The 25,501-nt window shown below is 41.7% G+C and overlaps 1 protein-coding gene across 5 annotated transcripts in view; it reads right to left on the bottom strand.

Moving 5' to 3' along the window:
• Positions 1-25,501, bottom strand: part of cdk17 (cyclin dependent kinase 17) — a 231,118-nt gene that overhangs the window by 59,936 nt on the left and 145,681 nt on the right. For 4 of the 5 annotated variants that reach the window (XM_073065903.1, XM_073065901.1, XM_073065902.1 and 1 more), the window contains 2 exons: positions 20,608-20,775; positions 14,079-14,212 (listed from right to left, as the gene is read on the bottom strand). In XM_073065903.1, coding sequence (XP_072922004.1) covers positions 14,079-14,212; positions 20,608-20,775 — 302 coding nt within the window. The remainder of the gene's footprint in view (positions 1-14,078; positions 14,213-20,607; positions 20,776-25,501) is intronic. The other variant, XM_073065905.1, reaches the window with a different exon arrangement.

Here is a 25,501-nt window from a genome sequence, read left to right as displayed (position 1 = left end):
GAAATAAACCAGAGGACATGGGTTAAGGGCGAAAAGGGAAAAGTTTAAAGGGAACCTTGGGGAAACTTCTTCACACAGAGAGTAGTGGGAGTGTGGAATGTGCTGCCAGTTGAAGTGGTGAATGCAGGCTCACTTTTAACATTTAAGAAAAACTTGAACAGGTACATGGATGAGAGGAGTATGGAGGGATATGGTCTAGGTGCAGGTCAGTGGGACTAGGCAGAAAAATGGTTCAGCACAGCCAAGAAGGGCCAAAAGGCCTGTTTCTGTGCTGTAACGTTCTATGGTTCTGCTTAGGACTGCTATGCCTGAAATCCACAGTCACGGCCATGGATACTACTGTATGCGATATTGTCTTAAGATGGTTTTTAAAAAAATCTATCAATACTCAAAAGTCGACAGATCTGGGACTGCAGACTCAGGTCACGACTGCAGTTCCCCTTTAAGATAAAGGAAGTGAGGAAAGCATGCTGGGATGCAATTAACATTGAAACACAGAAGCTTTAGACCTCCAGCCCAATTATCCTGCTGGCAAATGTATAGTCTTCAGAAAATAAAATTAAAGACCTCAGAGCAAGATTGCTGTACCAGAGGGACATCAGGGACTACTGTGTACATTGCTTCATGGAAACATGGCTATCCCCTGCCATTTCAGATGCAGTGCTGCAGCACGACAGTTTCACCATTCCCTGTAAAGGCAGGACAACTCAATCTTACAATAGCAGAGAGGATGGAGTATGCTTTATAATTAACTCATTGTGGTGCACAGACGTTCAAAGTAAAATTTATTATCAGGGGGCATACATGTCATCACATACAACCCTGAGATTCTTTTCCTGTACTTAAAGTGAGACCATCAGTTGCAGGAACACCAGAAATAGAATGAGTGTAGTTTTCTCCTTTTGTTCAAGAGTCTGATGGCTGAGGAGTGGTAACTGTTCTTGAACCTGGTGGAAGAAGTCCTGAGTCACATACCATCTACCTGATGGCTGCAGCGAGAAAACAGCATGGTCTAGATGGTGAGGATCTTTGATGATGGATGCTGCCTTTCAAAAGCAACGTTTCATGTAGATGTGCTCAATGGTTGGGAGGGATTTACCCATTATTAACTGGGCCAAATCCACTACCTTTTGTAAGATTTTCCACTCAAAGGCATCGGTGTTCCCACACCAGGCCTTAATGCAGCCAGTCAACACACTTTCCATCACACATCTACAGAAGTTTGCCAAGGTTTTTGATGATATGCTGAATCACTGCAGACTCCTGAGGAAGCAGAGGTGCTGTAGTGCTTTCTTTGCAATTATATTTATATGATGAATCCAGGTCAGGTTCCCTGAGATAGTGACACTCAGGAATTTAAAGTTACTGACCTTCTCCACCTCAGATGAGTACTGGCTCATTGACCTCTGGTTTCCTTCTTCTGAAGTCTACAATCAGTTCCTTGGTCTTACTGATATTGAGTGAGAGGCTATTGTTATTACACCATTCAGCCAAATTTTCAATCTCAGCAGTGGTGTCATCAGCAAACTTGTATATGGTGTTGGAGCTGGCGTAGCGGTTCTGTCTCAGTCCTGCTCACTTGATCCAGGACATCTGGAGTTCAAATGTCGTCCTTTTTATCTGCTTATCTGCTGAGGGAGTTTTCCGCCATCATCCTGGCAGCGGTGTACATTCCACATTAGGCCAATGTCAGGCAAGCACTTGAGGAGCAAAGATCCATAAACAGCAGACACAAAACAACTTACTCCCTATCATTGTGGAGGATTTCAACCAGGCCAGCTGAAAAAGTCTCTGAACAACTATCACCAACATATCAATTATGGATCCAGAGGAGCCATCACACTTGACCACTGCTAAACCACCATCAATAACATTTACTGTGCCATCCCATGCCTGCCCTTTGGAAAGTCCAATTATCTGGCCGTACTTCTACTCCCGGCATATAGACAAGAGGCTAAAGACTGCGGCAGCAGTGGTGAGGACCAAGAAAGTAAGATCAATGGAGATGGAGGAGCGCTTAAAGGACTGCTTTGAATTGGCAGAGTGGACAATATTCAGGGATTCATCTTCGAGTCTGAATGAATACACCGCAGTTGTCACCAACTTCATCAAAATCTGTGTGGATGAATGTGTACCTTCAAGTACATACCAGACATACCCAATCAAGAGCAGTGGATGAACCAGGAGATTTTTAGACAGCTAAGTGCTAGATCTGTGGCATTCAAGACCAGTGATCTAGATCTATACAAGAAGTCCAGATATGATCTATGGAAGGCTATCTTAAGAGTGAAAAACCAATCCAGCTGAGGGCAGAGACGGAATCAGATGCACATCAGCTCAAGCAGGCCTTTATTTCCTACAGAGTGAAACCTAACATTATGAATGGCTGCAATGCTTCACTCCCAGATGAGCTCAATGCCCTTTATGCATGCTCTCAAAGGCAGAATAAAACCACAACCATGAAAATGTCCACAGCATCTGGTGATCCTATGATCTCTGCCTTGGAGTATGACATCAGAACATCTTTCAAGAGGGTGAATGCTGGCAAGGTGTCAGGCCTTGGTGGTGTACCTGGCAGGGCTCTGAAAACCTGTGCCACCCAAATGGCGGGAGTGTTCAAGGTCATCTTCAATCTCTCACTGCTGCAGTTGTTGGTTCCCACCTGCTTCAAAGGGGTGGCAATCATACCAGTGCCCCCCAAGAAGAGCTGTCTCACCAACTGTCACTCTGTTGGACTCACATCCACTATAATGAAGGGCTTTGAGAGGTTAGTCATAGCTATAATCAACTCCTGCCTAAGGACCTGGATCCGCTGAAATTTGCCTATTGCCACAACAAGTCTACAGCTGATCAATCTTATTGGCTCTCCACTTGGCCTTAGATCACCTGAACAACAGCCTAATACATTAGGCTGCTGTTTATTGTTTACAGCTCAGCCTTCAAAACAATCGTACCCTCAGTTCTAAATAACAGGGTCCAAAACTTGTGCCTCTGTATCTCCCCTTGCAAATGGATTCTTGACTTCCTCACTGGGAGACCACTATCTGTGCAGATCAGAAATAACATCTCCTCCTTGCTGACAATCAACTGTTGTACCTCAAAAATGCTGGGCACAGCTCAAACACCAAATATAAATTTGCCAACAATATTGTTGGCAAGATTTCAGATGCTGACGAGGAGGCGTACAGGAGCGAGAGAGATCAGCTAGCTGAGTGGTGTTACAGCAACAACTTTGCACTCAATGTCAATAAGACCAAGGAATTAATTATGAACTTCAAGAAGGTGAAGTTGAGGGAACACACACTTGTCCTCATCAAGGGATCAGAAGTGAAAAGGATGAGTAGTTTCAATTTCCTGGGTGTCAACATCTTGGAGGAACTATCCTGGGCCATTATGTTGATGCAATTACAAAGAAGGGACAGCAACGGCTATATTTCCTTGGGAGTCTGAGGATAATTGATATGTCACCAACACATGTAAGTTTCTACAGAAGTACTACGGAGAGTATTTTAACCGGTTGCATCACTGTCTGGTATGGAGGGGCCACTGCACAGGATCGGAAAAAGGTGCAGGAAGTTGTAAACTCAACCATCATGAGCACTAGCCTCCCCAGCATCCAGGACACCTTCAAAAAGCAATGCTTCAAAACAGCGGCATCTATCATTAAGGACCCCATCACTCAGTACATGCCTTCTTCTCATTGCTATCATCAAGAAGGTGGTACAGGAGCCAGAAGACACACACTCAACTCTTCAGGAACAGCATCTTCTCTTCCGCCATCAGATTTAATGGACAGTGAATCCATAAACACTACCTCATTATTGTTTCCCCTTTCTTTTTGCACTACTTACTTATTTTTTTGAAATATAATTATAATCTATAGTGTACTGCTGCTACAAAACAACACATTTCTCGACATACACCAGTGGTATTAAACCTGATTCTGACCTCTTGAAGCCCCTTCTCAACAGTCACTTCTGTTGACCACAAGCGTAGATTGTTTCTTTTTCTTGACTTGGCGTGATCCACTCTGACTCTGTTTCTGAAAATGCTCAAGCGTGAAGAACCTTTTGATAGTCACATTGACTGCTTCTCAACAGTGCTTTGAGGAATCAAAGAAGTGCATAAACTCTTTGTGTTCCATGACGCTTTCTGAGATGAGCAGTTTGATGTTCAGTTTCTATTTCTTTCCATCAAAGAACAATGGCATAATACTGGACAGAAAGAAATCTAATTTGGACTGGATTGACCCACTTGGTTAAAATTGATGCATTGAGCCCATACGCCACCTGCAGGATTGCTGAAGATATTGCCATTTTTGCACCATCTTCTATCCTAATTAGCGCTTCAAAAATTATATCAAGAGGTAGAAGAGACTGCAAATGCTGGAATCCGAAGCAACACAACGCACTGCAGTAACTCAGCAGGTCAGGCAGCATCTATGGAAGAAAATGAACAGTTGATGTTTCAGGTTGAGAAAGAGGAGAGATGGCCATTATAAAAAGGATGGGGTAGACGAAGAGCTGGCAAATGCAGTTGAAGGTGGTGATGAGTAGTTGAGGAAGGGAAGAGAGTAGAAAAAGGTTTCAGGATCTGGGAGGAGATCTGGCTGAAGATGATGGAATTTGATGAGAGGAAGGTATAGCAATAAATAAAAAGACACAGGTGGGGAAGGAAACCAGCAGAAGAACGTGTGGGTAATGAGCAAAGGGATGGAGGTGGGGGGTGGGAGAAACATATGGGGCTTGAGTGCCAGGTGGATTGAGAGGAGACAGAGAAATGAAAAGGAATAGAAGGGAGTGTTATTGGAAGCTCATGCTGCCAGGTTGAAGCCTATCCAAATGGAATATGTGGTGTTCCTCCTTAAATTTGCATCTTGCCTCAATTTGGCACTAAAGGGAAGCTCTAGACAGACATGTTGGTATGAGAATGGGAAGGAGAATTAAAATAACTGGCCATCAGGAGATCCAGGTTGGGAAGGCGGACAACGTAAATATGCTTGATGAACTGGTGTGATGAAGTGGGGTGTGTCAGGAATGGACAGGAGGAGGAGTATAGGAAACTGATACAGGACTTTGTGATATGGTGCAACTCAAACTACCTGCGTCTCAATATCACCAAGACCAAGGAGATGGTGGTGGACTTTAGGAGATCTAGGCCTCATATGGAGCCAGTGATCATTAATGGAGAATGTGTGGAGCAGGTTAAGACCTACAAGTATCTGGGAGTACAGTTAGACAAGAAGCTTGACTGGACTGCCAACACAGATGCCTTGTGCAGGAAGGCACAGAGTCGAATGTACTTCCTAAGAAGGTTGGCGTCATTCAATGTCTGTAGTGAGATGCTGAAGATGTTCTATAGGTCAGTTGTGGAGAGCGCCCTCTTCTTTGTGGTGGCGTGTTGGGGAGGAAGCATTAAGAAGAGGGACGCCTCACGTCTTAATAAGCTGGTAAGGAAGGCGGGCTCTGTCGTGGGCAAAGTACTGGAGAGATTAACATCGGTAGCTGAGCGAAGGGCGCTGAGTAGGCTACGGTCAATTATGGATAACTCTGAACATCCTCTACATAGCACCATCCAGAGACAGAGAAGCAGTTTCAGTGACAGGTTACTATCGATGCAATGCTCCTCAGACAGGATGAAGAGGTCAATACTCCCCAATGCCATTAGGCTTTACAATTCTACCGCCAGGACTTAAGAACTTTTTAAAAGCTATTATTAATGCTTTTTGAGATGGTGATTTAGATGCATATCATATTTTTTTACTGAGTTAAGTATTGTATGTAATTAGTTTTGCTACAACAAGTGTATGGGACATTGGAAAAAAAGTTGAATTTCCCCATGGGGATGAATAAAGTATCTATCTATCTATCTGGTCCACAATTGGAGTCCAATATCACTGATGTAGAGGTGTCTGTAACAGAAGTATCAGATGCAGTAAATGTCATGGGTTTCCCTTGTGAAAGACCTCCTCACTTGTTCAGGGTCCCAAATGATGGTGAGAAAGGAAGCAGATATCACACCCATTGTGGTTACAGGGTAGAGTGCCTGGAAAAAGAGGGTCTTGGTTGGCAAGGGATGAATGCATAACGGAATCATACAGAGAGCGATCCTTGGAGACAGTGAAGAAGGGAGGGGAGGGGAATATGTGGCTGGTGAAGCGATCCCACTGTGGATGGTAGAATCTGCAAAGAATCAAATTTGCTGATGTCTCTACAGAGTTGTTCAGCCACACCACTGAAGAAGTTCAAATCATTGCCTAGAATAACAGACTAGGATCATCTTCGTACATTACATCTGCTATAAGGAGATGATCTTCCAACCACTTCTAACTTCAGAGATAAAAGTGTCACTGGAGCTGTATATTCAAGTCAATGAAATGGTACAATTGCTGCACAAACAGAATGACTGCATGTAAGACCATAACCACGACAACTGCCTATATTTGCTGAGGTGCAGTAAACTACAGTGCTGTAATAATGGCCGGCCTTAACTTTGTTGAAGTAACCTAACATTGCAATACATGATGCTATACATTAAGGAGAAACCACCTTTACTGAAGGTTTAATGATAAAACATACAAACTGATATCACAATTGGTATCTTTGTTCCAGCCTACCCATGGCATGTGTGAGCAGCTGCACTGGCGAGCTCTACATTTCAGCTCCTGATTTCCAAATGAAGAAACAGGCAGTGTGGTTAGAGCAGGAGTTCCCAACCCTTTTTTTATGCTATGGACCAATAACTTTAAGGGTTTTGTGGACCCCAGGTTGGGAACTCCTCAACTCTCTCACCACCCCTCTCTCACTAATTCAGTAGCAAAGATAAATAATATTACACCTAGGCCATTTAAATGTTAAAGAGGGGTATACATATTCACAAAGGAGGCAATAGGTAATTTTAATTTCTCATACCATTTCCTTCAAAGGTGTAAAGGAGCTGAAGATCAAATTAAATCTAGGGATTTGGAGGAAAACTGTGAATGGAATTCAACGAATATCAATTTGAATGTTCAACCTGATTAAGAAACCGAATGATTCTTAATCAATTCTCTCCAATTTGTAAGATACTGACAAAAAAAACTATATTTGCAAGTAGAACACAAGTCTGAGGGGATAGAAAAACATTTGGGAGTGACACAATTCCAATGGAGGGAATGGGACAACAAAGCAGTCTGTGGATTGATGAATTATGACTAGCCTTATGGATTTCATTATCCAAAATTAGACTATAAGACATAGGAGCAGAATTGGGCCACTTGACCTATTGAGTCCGCTCCACCATTCCATCGTGGTGATTTATTATCCCTCTCAGCTTTGTGGGCCAAAGGGCTTGTATTGTGCTGTAGTTTTTCTATGTCTATGTCTCTCTCTCTCAACCCTATTCTCCTGCCCTCTCCCCATAACCTTTGACGGTCTAACTATGGACCTATCAACTTCCCCTTTATACACAATGACTTGGCCTCCGCAGTCATCCGTGCTAATAAATTCTACAGATTCACCAACCCCTGGCTAAAGAAATTCCTTCTCACCTCTGTTCTAAATGGATATCCCTCTATTTTCTGAGGCTGTGCACTAGATCCTAAACTCACTCACTACATTCTCTCCACATCCACTCTATCTAGGCTTTTCAATATTCAATAGGTTTCAGTAAGATCCCCCTCATTCTTCTAAACTCTAGGGAGTACAGGTGCACAGCCAAACGGTCCTTATATATTAACCTTTTCATTCCTGAAATAATTTTTGCAAACCTCCTCTAGACCCTCTCCAATGCCAGCACATCTTAGATACAGGGCCCAAAACTGCTCAAAATACTCCCAAGTGTGGTCTGACCAATGCTTTATAAAGTCTCAGCATTACATCCTTACTCTTATATTTTAGTCCTCTTGAAATGAATGCTAACATTACATTTTCCACTGACGGAACCTGCAAGTTAACCTTTAGGAAATTCTGCACAAGGGCTCCCAAGTCCCTTTCCACATCTGATTTTTGAATTTTCTCTGCATTTAGAAAATATGTTTTTGACTTAAATGCATGATCATATATATATTTCTCTACACTGTATTCCAGCTGCCACTTGTTTGCCCATTCTCCCAATAAGTCCAAGTCCTTCTGCAGACTCCCTGCTTCCTCAAACCTACCTCCACCTATTTTTGTATCGTCTGTGAACTACCTCAAACTCATTTAGCAATGGTTTACAGGTATCCCCCGCTTTACGAAAGTTTGCTTTACGCCACTTCGCTTTTATGAAAGACCTATATTAGTACCTGTTTTTGCTAACCAAAAGAAATCCGAAGAGGATTTTCGCTTTTACGAAAAAAGGTGAAAAGCGAAAATTGCGTTCAGTGTTTGTTTTGCAGCGAGCCGTTATAGAGGCAGCGTGCACCCCAAGCAACGAGAGTGGCGAAGAGCAAAAATAGCGTTCTGCAGCGAGCTGTTACAGAAGCAGCTTGCACCCTGAGCAGCGAGAGTGGCGAAAAGTGAAAATAGTGTTCAGCGTTTGTTCTGCTCTCAGCATCAAGCCGCTACAGTTTTGAACTGCGTGAGATTGCTACGATTGACAGTGCTGCAATGATTGCAGAAAAGTATGACTTTAATTTTGAAAGGGCCCGTAGGCTTAGGGCAGGTTTGCAGGATGCTTTGAGTGCTTACAAAGAACTGTATGATAGAAAAATGCATGAACCTTCGCTGTCTTCCCGATTCTCGTGAAGTGAAACTACACTGTACATACATTATTTCTACTTTATATAGGCTGTGTGTTCATCATCATTCCTGCTTTTACTATATGTAATTGTTATTTTAGGTTTCATGTGATATTTGGTATGATTTGGTAGGTTATTTTTTGGGTCTGGGAACGCTCAAAATGTTTTCCCATATAAATTAATGGTAATTGCTTCTTCACTTTACGCCATTTTGGCTTATGAAAGTTTTCATAGGAACTTTTCACAGGAAAAGAAACAATATAACAAATCCAGTATTTTTAAATTAAAATTCAACACATGAGGGCAGCAAAGGCTTTATATTTTAGCTTCAGACTGCGTTGTTAAATTATGGTTCAGATTATTAAAGTCACTGAATAATTGATTTTGTAGCAAATTACACATTACACTCTGCTGCTGTTGAGCAATTGTATCGAATAATAGCTAGAAGACTTGGAAATAAGTGAGTACCAGGCTGAGGGAAAAAAGTCAAAAGGATAAATCTTGTTGATGTAGTAGAACATTTACAATAGAGTTTAAACAATAATTAGCTAATGTCACATTTCAATGGTGAGTCCTGGAACTCCTGTACCTTCTTCCTGATGGCAGCAGTGAGGAGAACGCATGACTTGGGTGGTGGGGTCCCTGATGATGGATGTTGCTTTCTTGTGACAACGCTCTGGGTAGATGTGCTCAATGGTAGGGAAGGCTTTACCTATGATGGACTGGGCTATACACACTATTTTTTGTATGAATTTCCATTCAAGGGCATTGGTATTTCCATACCAGGCCGTGATGCAGCCAGTCAACATACTCTCCACCATCTATAGAAGCTTGTTAGTTATAGATGTCATGCTGAATCTTCACAAAATCCGAAGGAAGGAGAGATGCTGCTGTGCTTTCTTCATAATTTCACTTACATGTTGGGCCCAGGGCAGGCCCTCTGAAATGATAACACCAAGGAATTTAAAGTTGCCGACCCTCTCCACCTCTGAGGACTGGCTCACAGACCTCTGGTTTCCTTCTTTCAACGTCAATATTAAACTCCTTGGTCTTGCTGACATTGAGTAAGAGGCACCATTCAGCCAGATTTCGATCTCCATCCTACACGCTGATTCAACACCACCTCTGATTCGGCCTACGACAGTGGTATCATCAGCCGCTTGAAAATGAATATTGGAGCTGTGCTTAGTCACACAGTCATAAGTGTAAAGTGAATACAGCATGGGGCTAAGACACAGCATTGTGGTGTACCTATGCTGATGGAGTTTGTGGAGGAGATGTTGTTGCCAATCCAAACAGACTAGGGTCTGCAAGTGAGGAAATCCAGGATACAATTGCACAAGGAGGTATTGAGGCCAAAGTCTTGAAGCTTATTGATTAGTTGGGAGGGGTAGATAGTATTGAATGCCAAGCTGCAGTCAGTAAAGAACATCCTGAAACTTCAGAAGAAGAAGAATGAGAAATTATACTAGCAACAGAGGGCTTTAGTTACAAGAAGAGATTGGATTGGCCAGAATTGTTTTCACTAGAGCACATGAAACCGAGATGTGACTTATAGAGGTTTATAAAAAATATGGAGAGAGTCACAGTCGTTTTGCAAGGATAGGGGAGTCTTAAATTAGACTCTAGGCATAGGAGCAGAATTAGGCCATTTGGCCCATCAAGTCTGCTCCGCTATTCAATCATGGCTGATCCTTTTTTATTCATCTCTTTAGTCTGTCTTCGTAGCCTTCTCCCCATAACCTTTAATGCTATGGCCAATCAAGAACCTATCAATCTCCACCTTAAAAACACCTAATGACCTGGCCTCCACAGCTGCCTGTGGTAACAATTTCCACAAATTCACCACCCTTGGACTAAAGAAATTTCTTATCTCTGAGGTAGTGCTCTCTTGTCCTAGACTTCCCCACCATGGGAAACATCCTCTCCACTTCCACTCTGTCTAGGCCTTTCAACATTTGAAAGGTTTCAATGAGATCCCCCCCCCCCCCCACCCCCATCCTGCTAAATTCCAGTGAGTACAGGCTTGGAGCCATCAAACATTCCTCATATAATAAGCCTTTCCATTCCCAGAATCATCCTTGTGAACTGACTTTGGACCCTCTCCAATGACAGCACATCTTTTCTTAGATGAAGAGCCCAAAATTAAACACAATACTCAAGGTGAGGCCTCACCAGTGCCTTACAAAGCCTCAGCATCACATCCCTGCTCCTGTATTTTTGACCTCTTGAAATGAATACTAACATTGCACTTGCCTTACTCACCACTGATTCAACCTGTAAGTTAACCTTTAGGGTGTTCTGCACAAGGATTCCCAAGTCCCTTTGTATCTCAGATTTTGGATTTTCTCCCCATTTAGAAAATAGTCTGCACATTTATTTCTTCTTCCAAAAAGCATAACCATGCATTTTCCAACATTGTATTTCAATTGCCACTTTTTTGCCCATTCTCCTAATTTGTCTAAGTCTTTCTGCACTTCCTGTTCCCTCAACAATCTTCGTAGCATTTGCAAAACTTGGCAACAAAGCCATCTATTCCATCATCTAAATCATTGATATATACAGCATAAAAAGAAGTGGTCCCAACACTGACCCGTGCGGAACACTGGCAGCCAACCAGGAAAGGATCCTTTTATTCCCACTAGGTGGTACAAATCAGAAATGAGAGGGAAAATATTTAAAGGAGATCTGAGGAGCAAGTTTACCATACAGAATGTGATAGTATACACAACAAGCTAAGAGAGGAGGTAAAAAGGGGGGTACAATCAAAGCAGTTACAAAGCATTTAGACATGAACAGAAATGAACAATGGGATATGAGCCAAATGCAGGAATTAGCAGAAAAAGGTTTCTTGGTAGGATGGAAAAGTTGGACTGAAGGACAGAGTCCTATATAACTGTGACTGAATGACAGTATTTAAACAGGGTCCGGATGAGCATCTGAATTGCTCTGACCAAGAGCTGAAAGGTGATACTAATTATCGATGGATGCCCACTGGTTAATGTAAATTTGGTGGATTGAGTGGCCTGTTTTCATGCTCGTAGCTGAATAACTCTATTCAAGCTTGCTGGTTACTTTTGATTTGTTCATATTTTTCAGTATAAAATCACAGTGGACATAGAATTAAACATGATAATTTGCTGAAAGCCAAGTTTCTGTATTTTGATGCTGTGGGTCAAGATGTCAAGCACTTGAAGGCTGAGACATTAATAACATGCATGAATATATTTAATGCATCATCATCAAACATTCAAGGCTTAGCTTGTTAGAGTTGTGTTTAATTGTTCTTGACTCTTAAAGCAGCATAGAGTATGGTTAAGATGGTGCCATTAAGTGGCAACCCTGTGTGCAGTTCTGATGGGAATCATCAAATATTCCTGTTTACGACTACTACAGCTGAAATCCACAGGCACAGCCATCTGTACTTCAGTAAGAAGCATTGTTTTAAGATGTTTGAAAAATCAAATTTGACGGATCTAGTACTGCAGACTTAGGTTGAGAGTGCAGTTCTGTGTAAGAAAACGAAAGTGGGGATGGCGTGCTTGTTTACGGGTATGATTGAAATGCTAAGACCTTAGACACCCACTCCTAACTATCCTGCTGGCGAATGTAGTCTCTGCAAAATAAAAAGAGGACCTCAGAGCAAGATTGCGATACCAGAGAGGCATCAGGGATTGCCGTGTATATCGCTTCAAGGATACATAGCTGTCCCCCACCATTTCAGAGCGATGGCTTCAACATTCTCCGCAAAGACAGAATAGCTCATTCTTTTAAAGGTACAGGAGGTGAGTATGCTTTTATAATTAACTTATTGTGGTGCACAAACGTGGCGGTTCTGTCTCAGTTCTGCTCACCCAACCTGGAACATCTAGCAGTCAAATGTTCTCCTGTTTATCTGCCAAAGGAGTTTTCCACCATCATCTTGATGGTGGTGTATGTTCCACCTCAGCCCAACGTCCGGCAGGAACTGGAGGAACTGAGCACTGTAAATCATCAGGCATGAAACAGCACACCCTTGATGCTCCCCCTATCATTGCAAGGGATTTCAACCAGGCCAGCCTGAACAAATCTCTAAACAACTACTGCCAACATACCACCTGTAGAACCAGAGACAACACACTTGACCACTGTTAAACCACCAACAATAACGAGTACCGTCCAATCCCACACCCACACTGTAGAACATCTGATCATTTGGCCGTACTTCTACTCCCAGCATATAGACAGAGACTAAAGAATGCAGCACCAGTGGTGGGGACCAAAAAGGTGTGGTCAAAGGAGGTGCTTTGAATTAGTAAACTGGACCACATTCAGGTATTCATCTTCAAATCTGAATGAATACACCACAGTTGTCACCAATTTCATCAATCTGTGTGTGCCTTTGAGAACACACCGGACATACCCAAACCAAAAGCAATGGATGAACCAGGAGACTTGTAATCTACTAAGGGCTAGATCTGTAGCATTCAAGACTGGTTATCCAGAACTATACAAGAAATCCAGGTACGACCTATAGATGGCTATTTTAAAAGCTGGAAGACAATTTCAATTGTGGTTAGAGACACAACTGGACGTACATCAGCTCTGGCAGGGGTTGCAGGCTGTTACTTCCTACAAAGTGAAACCTAATATCATGAATGGCTGTGATGCCTTACTCCTAGATGAACTCAATATTTTTTATGCACGCTTTTAAAGGGAAAATAAAACTACGTCCGTGCGAATCCCTGCAGCAACTGGTGACCCTGTGATCTCTGCCTCGGAGGCCAATGTCAGAACATCTTTCGAAAGGGTGAACAGTCGCAAGGCATCAGGACACAATAGGTCCACAATGGATGCAATCTCACCGGCTCTCCACTTGGTCTTGGATCACCTGGACAATAGTAATACCTATATTAGGCTGCTGCTTATTGATTACAATTCAGCCTTCAACACATTCATACTCAACAAACTCTAAAGCCTGGGCCTCTGTATCTCCCTCTGCAACTGAATCACTGACTTCCTCATCGGGAGACCACAGCCTGTGTGGATCAGAAATAACATCTCCTCCCTGCTGACAATCAACACTTGTGTACCTCAAGGATGTATGCTTAGCCCACTGCTCTACTCTCTCTATACCCAGGACTGAGTGGCTAGGTACAACTCAAACACCATCTATAAATTTGCTGACAACACAACTATTGTTGGCAGAGTTTCAAATAGTGATGATGAAGCATATAGAAGCCTTAAGACACTTGTCTCCTCTGGTTCCACAGGTGATATGTTGATGCCAGTGATATTAAACCTGATTCTGATTTCGAAACTATACCATATAGCTTTAATCTTACAATTAAACTGCAACTTTAAATAGTAATACCTACTGAACTGTTATACAAAACCTTACCTCCATGGAGATTCTCCTATGCAGGTGATTTCTCATTCGAACACGTGTAGGTGACTGCACCTCATCAGATGATGTTCCAGAAGCTTGATCACTCTCGCCATCTGAACCTATTTTCAAATTCTCATGTACTATATCTGAACAGGAAGGCAGAAAGTAAAATCAACCACATTTTCTTGAAAATTGGAAAGACACAAAGATCAGGTTTTCATGCTAACAGCGATTGTTCTAAAAATACATAGGGAAGGTAGGATGTCAAATGTAGCAACCTTCTGTCTCAGTACCCTGTACAATAATATGCTTCATTACAATATATATGCAATTCCTACATTTATTTATATTAATTGCAATAATAACATTTAGAAAGATTCAAAAACTATTTTTATTCTATAACCATTATTTTCTGTGTGTGGAAATATTTTCCCATTAACATGTTTTATTTGTCAAATGCATTTACATGCTTAAAATTGCTTCAGATAAAAAATGCTTAGTTATTAGGTTTAACTGCTTGAATTTGAATAAAATATTTGTCAAATACTTTGTCAGGCCTTCTAATATAAAACTCTGCTGGGAACTAAATTTTCTTTAAAATTGTTTTATATTTTTTGAAACCCAGTTAGTTAATGGTTGATGTGATAACTCATTATTACACTAATTATTACACTTATTCATTCACAACACAAATAACTTGGCAACACACACAAAATGCTGGAGGAGCTCAGCAGGCCAGGCAGCATCCATAAAAAAGAGTACAGTTGACGTTTTTAGCCAAGACCCTCCTGCTGAATAGTCTCGACCCACAACGGTGACTGTACTCTTTTCCAAAGATGCTGCCTGGCCTGCTGAGCTCCTCCAATATTTTGTGTGTATTGCTTGGATTTCCAGCATCTGCAGAATTTCTCTTGTTTTTGACAAGTAACTTGGCATTGCTTTTACACTTAAAGGGAGAACAACTACCGTGTAATGGCAGATTATGGAAGAAAATTATTATTCACATTTTAAATAACATTTTTTTCTCCCTCTTCACTACACCACAGTAACAACAAAGACTAGGTATTAATAACAATATATGCAGAGTAGCATCTGTATGGTAGCACACAATTAATTAATCCTATTCTATTTTCAATGTCATACAAGGACTGATTTTTGGAGCATTTTACTCTATTAGGTAAGCACTGCTGGCATTATTTCTGAGAAGGTGTGGGCAGATGAGACAGCAGGGCAACATTTAGGTAACAGTAAACACACAACTGCAAAATTCATTGCAAGAATAGAAAATAATATTGATGAGTCAATGACTTAAACTGAACAAACTAGCTGCAGGAGGGAGGAATATAGGCTTTTGACTTTTTAGACCTACACTGACATATTTATTAAGGTGACAACTAATGTCACAAATGCCAAATTTTGGCATATATTCCTCAATATCTCTGGTTAATGAAAACCTGAATGACAGGTTTAGAATAATTTGATCAGCATAAATTCCTATTTACACAACTACTTTCCAAACTGCTGCCATATAAAGGTGTTTTAAAAATCCATTCCTAAAAGGTCTAACTGAAATGTTTGTTCTATATCTGAACTCTCAAACCAGCAAAAAGGAGTAAAAGTGGGTAAGTTCAGATCAGGGAAAAGAAGGAGTTAGGTGAAGTCGAGATGGTTGATGTCCCGTCGGCAATTGGCAATAAAGAGATCCAGAGCAGGCAGAAGACCAGAGCGGGGTGTCCATGAAGAGGAGGAGGGTTGAAGATGGGAGAAGGGGTCATCGGTAGGGGTAGGAGAGTCCTTGCCAATTCCAACCTAACTCCTTCCGAACACTCTGCTCTCCGCTCCCTCTGCACCAATCCCAACCTCACTATAAAACCCGCTGATAAGGGGGGAGCTGTTGTTGTCTGGCATACTGACCTCTACCTGGCTGAGGCACAGCGACAACTCTCTGATACCTCCTCTTATTTACCCCTTGATCATGACCCCACTAAGGAGCACCAGGCCATTGTCTCCTATACCATCACCAACCTTATCAGCTCTGGGGATCTCCCATCCACTGCCACCAACCTCATAGTTCCCCCACCCCGCACTTCCCGTTTCTACCTCCTACCCAAGATCTACAAACCTGCCTGTCCAGGTAGACCTATTGTCTCAGCTTGCTCCTGCCCCACTGAACTCATTTCTGCATACCTTGACACTGTCTTATCCTCCGTTGTTCAATCTCTTCCCACCTATGTTCGTGACACTTCTCATGCTTTGAATTTTTTCAGTGATTTTAAGTTCTCTGGCTCCCACTGCCTTATTTTCACCATGGACGTCCAATCCCTATATACCTCCACCCCCCACTCGGACGGTCTCAAAGCTCTTTGCTTCTTTTTGGATTCCAGACCTAACCAATTCCCCTCTACCACCACTCTCCTCCGTCTAGCGGAATTAATTCTTACTCTCAATAATTTATCCTTTGGCTCCTCCCATTTCCTCCAAACCAAGGGTGTAGCCATGGGCACCCGTATGGGTCCCAGTTATGCCTGCCTTTTTGTTGGCTTTGTGGAACAGTCCATGTTCCAACACTATACGGGTATCTGTCCCCCTCTTTTCCTTCGCTACATCGATGACTGCATTGGCGCTGCCTCCTGCACACATGCTGAGCTCGTTGACTTCATTAACTTTGCCTCCAACTTTCACCCTGCCCTCAAATTTACCTGGTCGATTTCCAACACCTCCCTCCCCTTTCTTGATCTTTCTGTCTCCATCTCTAGAGCCGGCTTATCTACTGATATCTACTATAAGCCTACAGACTCTCACAGCTACCTGGACTATTCCTCTTCCCACCCTGTCTCTTGCAAAAATGCTATCCCCTTCTCACAATTCCTCCGTCTCCACCGCATCTGTTCTCAGGATGAGGCTTTTCATTCCAGGACGAAAGAGATGTCTTCCTTTTTTAAACAAAGGGGCTTCCCTTCTTCCACCATCAACTCTGCTCTCAAACGCATCTCTCCCATTTCCCGCACATCTGCCCTCATCCCATCCGCCCGCCACCCCACTCGGGATAGAGTTCCCTTTGTCCTCACCTACCACCCCACCAGCCTCCAGGTCCAACGTATAATTCTCCATAACTTCCGCCACCTCCAATGGGATCCCACTACCAAGCACATCTCCCCCCCCCCCCCCCACTTTCTGCTTTCCGCAGGGATCGCTCCCTACGCAACTTCCTTGTCCACTCGTTCCCCCCCCCCCCCATCCCTTTCCACTGATCTCCCTTCTGGCACTTATCCTTGTAAGCAGAACAAATGCTACACCTGCCCTTACACTTCCTCCCTCACCACCATTCAGGACCCCAGACAGTCCTTCCAGGTGAGGCGACACTTCACCTGTGAGTCGGCTGGTGTGGTATACTGCGTCCGGTGCTCCCAGTGTGGCCTTTTATATATTGGTGAGACCCGACGCAGACTGGGAGACCGTTTCGCTGAACACCTATGCTCGGTCCGTCAGAGAAAGCAGGATCTCCCACTGGCCACACATTTTAATTCCACGTCCCATTCCCATTCTGATATGTCTAGCCATGGCCTCCTCTACTGTCAAGATAAATCCACATTTAGGTTGTAGGAACAACACTTTATATACCGGCTGGGTAGCCTCCAACCTGATGGCATGAACATTGACTTCTCTAACTTCGGTTAATGCCCCTCCTCCCCTTCTTACCCCATCCCTGACATATTTAGTTGTTTGTTTTCTCTCTGCCCATCACTCTGCCTGTTCTCCATCTCCCTCCCCCTTTCTTTCTCCCGAGGCCTCCCGTCCCTTGATCCTTTCCCTTCTCCAGCTCTGTATCACTTTCGCCAATCACCTTTCCAGCCCTTAGCTTCATCCCACCCCCTCCGGTCTTCTCCTATCATTTCGCATTTCCCCCTCCCCCCACTACTTTCAAATCTCTTAGTATCTCTCCTTTCAGTTAGTCCTGATGAAGGGTCTCGGCCCGAAACATCAACAGTGCTTCTCCTTATAGATGGTGCCTGGCCTGCTGTGTTCCACCAGCATTTTGTGTGTGTTGTCAAAATTAATATCCCTTGTTTCCTCATTCTACTCATATAAAGGACATTTTTCTATCAGATATTGAGATTATATTCTCCATCTGTCAATTATATATTTTGATAGAACTAGGTAGAGAAGATGCACAAAAAAGAATGGCTTTTAAGAGACTGGGTCATGTTGACATTCAAAGGAATTGGGAATACATATATACAAACCAATAAAGAACAAAGTGCAAGTGTAACAAGCAAATGGCATGTCAGCCCAAAAAAGAAGAGAGTTTGTTTATAGGAATAAGGAAGATTTACTTCGATTGTATATAATTTTGATGAGGTTGCACCTGGAGCACTGCATATATTTACGGTCTCTTGACCCATCAGAGGATGTACACACTACAGAGTGCAGTGAGGATTTGCCATACTAAATCTACATTTGTCGTGTGTGTATTTTCTAAGGTTTGAAATCAAAATGAGGAGATTTCATTAAAACTTAAATTCACAAAGGGCTTGTTCGTCTAGACCAGAGGTTTCATGGGCTTGGTTAAGGGTGGGAGTCCACAGCATAAAAACGGCAGGGAACCCTGATCTAGACACGGGGATATTTCCTCAACAGAGGAAATGGGACACAATTTGAGAATGAAGGGGTAGGCCTACAAGGACCAAGATAAAAAGATTCTTCATTCAGATGGTGGTGGACCTTTTGAATTCTCTACCCTTGAGCTGTCATATGTTCATTCAAACATGCTTGGCTAGAAAATGACACAGAGATGGATCAGACATGGCTGATGCATGGAGGACCAGGTTCAAAGGTTGGATGACCTATTCCAGTGAAAAGGTTGAGTAAGTTAGAAGTAGCAGAGACTTTAAATTCTCATTGGCTAAAGTAGAGCTGTAGGACTGGAAGACTGCTAAAGATAATTCCCAAAACTGAACTAATTTGAGACTTCAGAATCCACAAAGTGAACTAGAAGCAAGGCATCATCAATCTAAGACAGGAGTTCCCAACCTAGGGTCCACAGACTCCTTCCTAAATGGGTATTGGCCCATGGCTTAAAAAATGGTTGGGGACCCCTGATCTAGATGAACTGTCTCAAAAGATTTATAAGCCAAAAAAAAGAGAACACAGATCAATTAACTCAATAACAGTAGTGCAAAGATCAGCATAATCTATAATTTGGTTAAAATATAAAATCAGCCAGTCAGCATGAAAGTGAAAGTGAAATTGTGCTCCAAATTGACCTCTTGGATAATTCAAGAGACTATATTCATCAAAACACTGAAGCAACTTCTGAGGAAAATTCATTGACCTGAAACATTACCTACCTAAGTTATTGAGTATGTCCAGCATTTTCTGTTCTATATTGGTTGACAATGTTCATATGAACTTTGAGCTAGCATTCAACAAAATGCTAAATAGGAGCTTAGTTAACAAAATGAAGCATCTTAAAGTGAAAAGTTCTTTATGGATGCTATTCCACTTAATTTGAAATAATTTTGATTTTTTTTTACCATAAATCGATTTAACCTGTTTTATTCAAATAATTTAAAAACATAATCGATACAAAAGTTCATTAGTGTAAATGCAAGTCAATATGTAAGCATGCATAATTTAATCACACAAAAATAGATCCTTGAATGAAGTACCACCATGGACTTCAAATATCCAAATGTCTATGGTAAGAGTGATTACATTAAGAATTTGTAAGCTTTAATAGAATCAGTTGAAATGCAATCACTTTTGTAATTAGAGGGCTAAATGACCTTATCACTGTAATCGGTACTTAGCATTAAAATTAGCCGAACATTATTTTTCCCAAATAGTACCTGTGACCAGTATTACTTATGTTGTTATTCATCAAATGTTTAGGTATTTAAATATTGCTACACTTAAAATTGGTGCACTACATTTTGAGACTCAAGACAATTTTCTGGTGATTACTTATTTCTTCAGGAACACCTTTTACTGCAGCCTTTAAGTTTTCAAAATGTGTTCAACTCCAGGAATTTTTTTCTTTTAAGATGCACATAAATATATTTCTCACTGGATAATGCCTGTTACAGAATATTATAAAACATCAACAATGACATTTTAAAATCATTTACAAGTCAAATGTTTGTATAATCAACTAACATGCATAATATGTTCTTGCTAAATTATGTAAGTCAGTTATCATTGACAATCATTATTAGGTTCAATTACCCAAAATTATGTAAGTATTCTTGGAGACAGCCTTAAAAGACAATATACACATTTATTTACTTCATTTATACTGACAGACACAAATTACACATTAATTTACCAGCACTCACCTGGAAGATCCATGTTGACATTTTGCAAAGAAACAAAAAACATGCAGAAAATAAAAACAAAATGCGTTTTGACAGTGTTATAGCCAGCAATATACACAAAACAATGGTTATGATAGCAAACTACCACACGCACAAGCTAGGTTAATATTGCGCAAAACAATTAGGTGTAACAAAACTATACAGACATACAATCTCTTGGTAATCACCTAGTCTACCACCACCATTCCTGGGCATGGAAATGAAAGAGCCGAGGCTCCCACCAATCACGCTATGGGGTCTCCGTAGAGGGGGCTTTTTGAAAGAGCCTGCGTACTGATGGAGAAAGGAGTGCATACTGTGCGATGTTGCAGGCCTGCCATTCTTCACAATTGGCTCTGTGATTTTTTGAAAGCCAACGGGTTTGTCCCAGCGAAGTATACCATAAAGCAGAAACAAAATCAGAAGGAGAGGTGAAAGGGGGGTTGATTGAAATTAAAACAAAAAAACAATATAAACATACTGTTTGGTGTCTGACAGGTAATGCCTTGACTATCTGTATCAAATTAGCATGTTCAACATTTTTGAAGAAAATCCACTTCGAGCTCACGTATAACGGATCTGAACTCACCTCTAAACTTATTATCAGCAATAATTAATTTCTTTAAAAGTAGTTATTAAATATAATCAGCAAAACAAATCTATAATTCTATTATAGAAATGAACTAAGTTTACCATCAAAACTATGTCCGGTACAGTCTTCATCAGCAAAAAGAACACAATTAAATTATTTTTATGGCAAGCTCATCTTTGCTCAATGGACATTTCAAGAATAAAAACTGATTAAAATATGTTTCTGGAAAAAATCTTTTTTCATTATATGGTTGCTGGTAGTTAATTTACAATGGGAGTTCTAATTAACAAGAATGTTATTACTTTCACTTCAAGTTTATCATCTAAAACACACACACATACACAGAACATTATACTGCAGCACTTAAAAGACAACGATATTTTGGTTGTAAAAGTGTCCAATTTTATTCATTCAATTGTAACTGGAATGTCCTTTTAAGCAATGGGAAACAGGAAGTGAAGAAAGAGGCTTACTGAATTGACAGATTGATTTCAAAGTTATAAAATACTTAAGTTAGACAAGATTTTGCACTCTCCCATCTTGCTTTTATGTGGCACAGAACCTTAAGCTGAATCCACCAGGAAGGACATGGACCTAAGAGGGATGACAATACCAGGCAAAGGGGCCATTCAGATCAAAGCCTCTCTATTCACCTCCTGATCCATACTTGGTCTGCAGATTGATGAGCATCTGTGATCCCTCTGAAATGGCCTCAGGGGCTAGAGTCAACTACAGGAATGGCAAGGCACCATTCTTTGGCAACTGACTCAACCGATTCTCTATTCCTTCATTGTCAAGAATGATTCTCTCAAGATGCTTGAGATTTAGAGTAGACAAGGTGTGCAGCAAAAAATCACTGAAGTGGATAGGCAAAGCCCAAGAACAACTGCGTACATATTGGACCATTATGTCCTCTCCAAAGCAGGCAAGGACCTAGTCATCAAATCAAGGCGACCTTAGCTTTACTGTTCTTACCCTGCTTTTCTATTGTGGCCACCAGCTTCTGTTTTACCTGTTTATATTTAGCAAATCATTGTGCACAAGTCTCCTGAGAGAGGGGTTGGGAGGAGCATACTCGACATCTTCCTTGTCCTGATGGCCACTTTTGTGTGTAGCTGCATTAAGTTGTGCATAGAATCAACATACGTAACATCATTTGTGACTATGTTCAATAGTTCTACCTGTCCCAAGTACTGCATTGATGGGCCTGGCCTCACTATCTTCCACTCAGATGAACTTTGCTGCATTACTTGTCCTTTATGGAAATGTTTCTTCAGAAAAAAACACACAACCACAAATCCTTTAGGCAGTGGTCAGCATCAATTGTTCTCTGAGCATGTTGGGAAAAGAACACAATGGATCCGATGGGATGGCTTCACCAAGCAGACTGTCAAATCCACTTGGCGGAATGCCTCATCGTCAGACCTCACTTCACTGGTAAGGAGAGAGGTATTCTACATCAGACGCTTTCTGCACAATTTCATTCTCACTCCAAATGGAATTGAAATTGGTTTATTATTGTCATATATACCAAGACAGAGTGACAGATCAATTCATTGCAACAGTTCATTGAGGTAGTACAAGGCAAAACCATAACAGAATGCAGAATAAAATGCAATAACTATAGAGAAAATGGTAAACAATAAGGTGCAAGTGGAATGGTAAGGTAGAGTGAAAGACCAAGAATTCATCACTATCATGTTAGTGGTCCATTTAATAGTCTTAGAACAGTGGGATAGAAGGTGTCCTTGCGTCTTGGAGGTAGGTGCTTTCAGACTTGTATTTTCTGTCTGATGGAAGAGAAGAATATCCAAGGTGGGTGAGTTGATCAGCCATTGAGGCGTCAATGAGGCAGATGAAACAATGAGTCACTTTTTTGTGCACTGTGTATTTGCAAAGGAGGTCTGGAGAAGGATGCAAAGATCCTTGCTAGCATTCATACCAAGCAGCTGTGTAACATGAGACTCTCTGGCCCAGTGGTTATTCCCATGGATGGATACACTGATAAACATCAAGTGCTGCTGTAAAATTATCAACTCATTGAAAGATATGTTTTAAACTGTGCAAAACCTGTTGGTCCTCCATTCCACTGAACCCTGGATCCAGAGGAGGTTCAGAAATTAATCCCAGGAATGAAACACTTAACATACGAGGAACATTTGATGTCTCTGGGCCTGTACTTGGGACTTCGGATGGATGAAGGGATGATTTCATTGAAACCTACCAGACACTGAATGACCTGGATAGACATTTAGCCCAAAATGGGAAAGGAAAGAAAGGAAGGGAAGGTAGCTGGTATTAAAAGAAAATGTAAGTATTGGAGAGACAAGATATTGCAGAGGAATCAAAAGACAGAATCTGGTTAGAGCTAAGAAACAGTAGAGGGAGCATCATGTTGTTGGGTGTGTTCAAAGTAAATGACCAAAGTGCATATATGTCAACATATACCACTCTAAGATTCATTTTCTAGTGAACATTCATGATAAATAGAAAGAAATACAAGATCAGTGAAGAACCTTACACAGAGATGGACAAACAGCCAATGTGTAAAAGACAACAACTGCAAATACAAAATAAAGAAAATAATAACAACAACAACAACTAAGTATAAAAATATTGATGGCACGAGTTTTAGAGTTCTTAAGAGTGAGGCCATAGAATGCGGAATCAATTCAATGCTGGGGTGTGTGGAATTATACACTTTGGTTTAACAGCCTGATGGTTAAGGGGGTAATAATTTCTCCTGAGCCTAGTGATGTGGGACTTGAGGCTCCTGTACCTCCCTTCTGATGGCAGCAGTGAAAAGTGAGTATTGCCTGGATGGTAGGAGTCCTTAATGATGGATACTGCTTTCCAGCAACAGCACTCTTTATAAATATTCTCAAAGTTGGGGAGGGCTTTACCTATGATAGACTGGGCTGTATCTGCTAATTTTTAAAATTTATTCTGTTCAAAGACATTGGTGTCCCCACATCAGGCCACGGAGCAACCAGTCAGTATACCATCCACCACATATCTATAGAAGTTTTAGATGATGTGCCAAATCTGCACACTTGATTTCACTTTGCAGGAGGTAATAGCGTTCAAGGCCTGCCACTTCTGTGGAGCATTCTTCCATGATTCAAGTTTGGTTCAGAATTGCCACTTCGCAAGTTTAAAGTTGTCATTCAACCATACATGAATACAGCCAAACATAACAGCGATCCTCCATGGCCAAGGTGCAAAACAAAGGACCGATAGTCATACACAGCAGAGGATGCACTGAGCACATAAGGCTGCAGTAAACATACAGTCACACAAAAAAATATAGCCCAAGTCCCTGAGTGTCATGTCATGTTGAGTTACGGTGCTTGAATGTTGTCAGCAAGAAGAAACCCGCAGCAATCTGCAGACAACGCAATCCAGCTCAATGTCCACCGAGTGAACCCTGGAGAGCAGCACTGATGGGAGGGGCCAGCTCACAACCCAGCATGACACAGTGCCACTCCACCTTTTCTCCAGGGCAGCTGCAACAGATGAGCCCGTGGCACGGGGCCTAGTCCACGCTACAATTGAGGCCACGCAGCTTGGTCTTACGATAAACCAGTGAATCAGACTTGCAGTATCCTACATTACCAAGGTCCAACAGGGTCTTGTGATCACAAGCAAAACATCCAAGACAATCACTCGCTGTTAGACTGCACTGCCTTCACACACGGACACCTTTCTGTAACAGGCAGCAAAACGGTCCATACCAAGTGCAGTTCCACCTTTATCAAGCAACTCGCTGATAACGTAGACCTGCAATACTTGATGTTTCAATAATCGGCAGTGTCATGTGACTGTAAAAAATGACAAAGGGTGAACAATTGCACCTGTGGTTGGACCCGGAGTGAACGGAACATGCCACCATCTTACCGCATACCAGAGGTCATACCTGGCCTCTTACATTTTATTTGGTTGTAGGCCCTGAATGCCACTGATCTGGTCTTTAGCATATTGCAGATCCCTTGGTTTATCCAGGGCTTCTGGCTGGGGACACATCTACAACTTTCTTTATTAAGTCAGTGATGACCATGGAATATTCATTCAGATCCTTTGATGAGTCCTTGAACATGGTGCAATCCACTGACTCGAAGCAGTCCCATAGCCACTTGTCTACCTCCCAAGACCACCTCTTTGTTGTCCTTACCGCTGGAGCCGTGCTCCTTGGCCTCTGTCTGTGTGCAGGTAGAAGGACAGCCAAATGGTCAGATTTCCCAAAATGTGGTCTACAGATCGAATGTGTTGGGAACCCTGGTTCTGCAGGTGATATGTTGATAATTGGGTAGAGATTTCTTCAAACAGGCTGAATGAAACCCCGAACAATGATTTGAAAAGTGTTGGAGTACGCTGTTTCTTGTTTACTAATTGCAACACTTAATATTTTGAGCACTTGCATAACATCAGCCTTTGACAGGATGGAAGAAGAATTTCTAAAATATCTTCAAGAAATAATATTCTGGAGCTGT

This window comes from Hemitrygon akajei, chromosome 14, assembly GCF_048418815.1.
Source record: "Hemitrygon akajei chromosome 14, sHemAka1.3, whole genome shotgun sequence".
Classification (NCBI taxonomy): Eukaryota; Metazoa; Chordata; class Chondrichthyes; order Myliobatiformes; family Dasyatidae; genus Hemitrygon; species Hemitrygon akajei.
The sequence above is the reverse complement of the archived record's forward strand: the minus strand, read 5'-3'. Positions and strand labels throughout refer to the sequence as shown.